Raw genomic sequence first — 4,663 nt, 5'->3', positions numbered from 1 at the left:
TGCGTAGTTACCTTAGTTTTCGTCGCCTCTGAGGGGCGCCCCGCGACTTTGGATTTGACCCCGTCAGGCTACCGTCGCGGTGACCGGAACGGCACTAAAGGTTTGCTTCCGGGCGTTTCTTTTGCTTCCCCTTCCCTCCTTCACGCTTTCTCCCCTCCCCCTCCTCCCTTATCCCTTCGCTTTCGCTGTTTTCCGTCGAGGTTGACCCATGAGTTGTGAGTCTGGGGTCTGGTTGGTGAAAAAGAGCCCTTAAAGCTGGAAGACGGGAGGTGTGGGGAATACTGTTAATTGAGTTATTTGGTGACCAAAGGCTTATCTGGGATGTTTTGTTTGTGGGAGGGGGTCGGGCGAGGGTGGGAAGGAAGTCTTCCCCAGAGGCGAACGGGGGCGGGGCTGAACTGGGTTTGCGAATGGGTAGGACGCACCCCTAGAATAGGTAGCACGGGGGTGGGCTGGTGTGTGGGCAAAGGAAAATGGAGGCGTTGAAAATCAGGTTTGCTTTAACCGTTTGATTGAAAAAGCAGTTCACACGAATGTGTGAAGTATTTTGGTTGTGGATGTTAGGTAGCCACGTTTTATTCCCAGCTTGCTTTACTTCTCTGTACTTTGGGGGAAACCTTTTTGCTGCGAGCTTTGAATATCATAGACTTTTTAAAAAGTAAATTTCCACATGGAAGCAAAGTAATGTAAGGGGAAGAAGTGATGAAAGAGAAAACACTGAATTAGTGAGTTACAAATCAACTCCATCCCCAGGTAGAGGTTTTGTTCAAATTAGGCATAGCATACAAAGATTTATCACATAATCTTTAAGTTAAGGAACACGTATAGACCACAAAAATATCTTCTCCTGGATTGGTTCTCTTCGGTATCCCAAAGCATTATTTTTAAAGTTTGGTTTGTTTTGAGACAGGGTGTCGCTTTGTCACCCAAGCTGGAATGCATAGGGCAAACATAGCTCACTACAGCAGCCTCTCCTGGGCTCAAGCGATCCTCCCACCTCAGCCTCCTGAGTAGCTGGGACTAAAGGCATGCACCACCACACCTGGCTAATTTTTGTATTTTTTTTGTAAAGACGAGTCTTGCCATGTTGCCCAGGCTGGTCTTGAACTCCTGCCCTCAAGCGACCTTCCTGTCTCGGCCTCTAAAAGTGCTGAGATTACAGATGTAAGCCACTGTGCTAGCCCAAAACATTATTTTCAGTAGCTCCCTACTGCTTAATGAATGTTCTCCATGCCCTCTCAAACTTTTAAAGCTTTTTCAGGCCTGTTAGTGTGTAGTAGAAGATAAGAACTCTTAAAAATCTCAGCATCAGATTCTGGAGAATGGGGAAGAAGAACATGGACTATTTGAATAGAATAACAGGCAGCAGAACAGGAATTAGTTTTATTAGGGAACTGAAATTCTCTATTGATTATAGTTATAAGGACTCCAGTTTAATTTGTTTTCTGTTCCATGCAGAGGACAAAAGCATGTCTTCCCTTCCTGGGTGCATTGGTTTGGATGCAGCAACAGCTACAGTGGAGTCTGAAGAGATAGCAGAGCTGCAACAGGCAGTGGTTGAGGAACTGGGTATCTCTATGGAGGAACTTCGGCATTTCATCGATGAGGAACTGGAGAAGATGGATTGCGTACAGCAGCGCAAGAAGCAGCTAGCAGAGTTAGAGACATGGGTAATACAGAAAGAATCTGAGGTGGCTCACGTTGACCAGCTATTTGATGATGCATCCAGGTGAGAACTCCATGGAAAATAGAAGGAAATCTCTCCATTGGGAGATATTTTTAGAGAATAATTGTTCATGACCTTGTACCAAGCATCTTATTTTATTTTTTGAGACGGAGTCTCGCTCTGTCACCCAGGCTGGAGTGCAGTGGAGTGGTCCCGGCTCACTACAACCTCAATCTCTCAGGTTCAAGTGATTCTCCCGCCTCACCCTCCCAAGTAGCTGGGATTACAGGCATCCGCTACCACGCCCAGCTAATTTTTTATATTTTTAGTAGAGACAGGGTTTCACCATGTTGGCCGGGCTGTGTACCAAGAATTTTATACTTTATGAAGTACACATATTTAGAACCTTACTCTTCCTCGAAGTTTATGGTAAAAAATCTGACCTTACAGTCAGCCATAAATATAATTTTCATCTGTCAGCAGCTAACATATGATCAGCAGTAAGGGAGTCCAAGTCTTAAGTCCTTTCCCTTCTTCCTCCTGTGCTCTGTCTTAGAACAATTGCTTCATTTCCCTAGTAAGATCATCCAGGGAGTGAGGATTGTACAGAATTTCTGTCTTACGTAACTCCGAAGCATTAATCAGTTCCTATACCCCCCAAAAGATTTGTTTCTAGTGCTCTAGTTGTCACTTAGAATACATTTTTAAAAATTTATTATTATACTTTAAGTTCTAGGGTACATGTGCACAACCTGCAGGTTTGTTACATATGTATACATGTGCCATGTTGGTGTGCTGCACCCATTAACTCATCATTGACATTAGGTATATCTCCTACTGCTATCCCTTCCCCCTCCCCCAACCCCACAACAGGCCCTGGTATGTGATGTTCCCCATCCTGTGTCCAAGTGTTCTCATTGTTCAATTCCCACCTATGAGTGAGAATATGCGGTGTTTGGTTTTCTGTCCTTGCGATAGTTTGCTCAGAATGATGGTTTCCAGCTTCATCCATGTCCCTACAAAGGACATGAACTTATCCTTTTTTATGGCTACATAGTATTCCATGGTGTATATGTGCCACCTTTTCTTAATCCAGTCTATCATTGATGGACCTTTGGTTTGGTTCCAAGTGTTTGCTATTGTGAATAGTGCTGCAATAAACATACGTGTGCATTTGTCTTTATAGCAGCATGATTTATAATACTTTGGGTATATACCCAGTAATGGGATGACTGGGTCAAATGGTATTTCTAGTTCTAGATCCTTGAGGAATTGCCACACTGTCTTCCACAATGGTTGAACTAATTTGCAGTCCCACCAACAGTGTAAAACTGTTCCTGTTTCTCTACATCCTCTCCAGCACCTGTTGTTTCCTGACTTTTTAATGATCGCCATTCTAACTGGTGTGAGATGGTATCTCATTGTGGTTTTGATTTGCATTTCTCTGATGGCCAGTGATGATGAGCATTTTTTCATGTGTCTTTTTTGTTTGTTTGTTGTTGTTGTTGTTGTTGTTTTTTCAGACAGAGACTTGCTCTGTCTCGCCCAGGCTGGAGTGCTGTGGCGTGATCTTGGCTCACTGCAGCCTCCACCTCCTGAGTTCAAGCAGCTCTCCTGTCTCAGCCTCCCGAGTAGCTGAGACTACAGGTGTGCACCACCACACCCGACTAATTTTTGTATTTTTAGTAGAGATGGGGTTTCACCATGTCAGCCGGGCTGGGGAGGTCAAATTCCTGACCTCAAGTGATCCACCTGCCTCAGCCTCCCAAATTGCTGGGATTACAGGCGCGAGCCACCACACCCGGCCAGGATAGATTTTCAGATAACAGCAAGGTAAATAATGAGGTAAGTTTGAAAGTACTGTACTTTGGGCTTACTTTGGATTTTTGAGGAATTAGTCTGGAAACTAAACCACTATTTAAAACATTTTTCTATAGAAAAACCATTTTAAATTCTAAACAGAGACACTTTGGAATGTGGCCCATTTAAATTGAGGACCGTATATACTTAAATATATATAAATTGTAATGGATTCTATATCTCTAATTCCTCTTCTGGCTTTGACTTTTCTGCGTGTGTTCCAATATTAGGGCAGTGACTAATTGTGAGTCTTTGGTGAAGGACTTCTACTCCAAGCTGGGACTACAATACCGGGACAGTAGCTCCGAGGATGAATCTTCCCGGCCTACAGAAATAATTGAGATTCCTGATGAAGATGATGATGTCCTCAGTATTGATTCAGGTAAGGGATGAGCTTTGGATAGGAAAGTCTCAGGATTGAAATTAAAACACTGGGCCGGGCACGGTGGCTCAAGCCTGTAATCCCAGCACTTTGGGAGGCCAGGACGGGCAGATCACGAGGTCAGGAGATCGAGACCATCCTGGCTAACCCGGTGAAACCCCGTCTCTACTAAAAAATACAAAAAATTAGCTGGGCGCAGTGGCGGGCGCCTGTAGTCCCAGCTACTCAAGAGGCTGAGGCAGGAGAATGGCGTAAACCCGGGAGGCGGAGATTGCAATGAGCTGAGATCCGGCCACTGCACTCCAGCCTGGGCGACAGAGCGAGACTCCATCTCAAAAAAAATAAAAAAATAAAAAAAAAAAGAAATTAAAACACTGGAAGATGAGCAAATGGAAGATAATAGAAGAGAGGAGAAACCATTGTCACTAACTCCATATTTCAAACTGCCTGAGCTGGCTATTAAAGAAAAAAATGCAGCATTGTTAGTATCATGGATGTTCCCTATGTGCTACAGCCTGATTGCATTACTTTGCTTTCCTCATTCTGTGTAACCGCTATTTTGGGGTATTCCATCAAAGAGTGGAATTACCAGGACTTACAGTAAGTGTATGTTTTGTTGCTAGGATATAAAAAATACGGTTGGTTTTTGTGTATTGATCTTGTAGCCCACAACCTCATTAAACTCACATAGTTATAGAAGCTTTTTGTTGATTCCTTAGGATTTTCTTTTTTCTTTTTCTTTTGTTTTGTTTTCT

The 4,663-nt window shown here is 43.6% G+C and overlaps 1 protein-coding gene across 4 annotated transcripts in view; it reads left to right on the top strand.

The window, feature by feature from the left end:
• SETDB1 (SET domain, bifurcated 1) overlaps positions 1-4,663 on the top strand; it is a 54,078-nt gene continuing 49,415 nt past the window's right edge. For 2 of the 4 annotated variants that reach the window (XM_011973595.1, XM_011973594.1), the window contains exons 1-3: positions 91-269; positions 1,459-1,729; positions 3,757-3,908. In XM_011973595.1, coding sequence (XP_011828985.1) covers positions 1,470-1,729; positions 3,757-3,908 — 412 coding nt within the window. In that variant the 5' untranslated portion in view covers positions 91-269; positions 1,459-1,469. Of the gene's footprint in view, positions 270-1,458; positions 1,730-3,756; positions 3,909-4,663 lie in introns of all 4 variants that reach the window. The other 2 variants (XM_011973593.1, XM_011973596.1) reach the window with 2 other exon arrangements.

The sequence above is a fragment of the Mandrillus leucophaeus genome, unplaced genomic scaffold, assembly GCF_000951045.1.
Source record: "Mandrillus leucophaeus isolate KB7577 unplaced genomic scaffold, Mleu.le_1.0 Scaffold139, whole genome shotgun sequence".
Lineage (NCBI taxonomy): Eukaryota > Metazoa > Chordata > Mammalia > Primates > Cercopithecidae > Mandrillus > Mandrillus leucophaeus.
The sequence above is the reverse complement of the archived record's forward strand: the minus strand, read 5'-3'. Positions and strand labels throughout refer to the sequence as shown.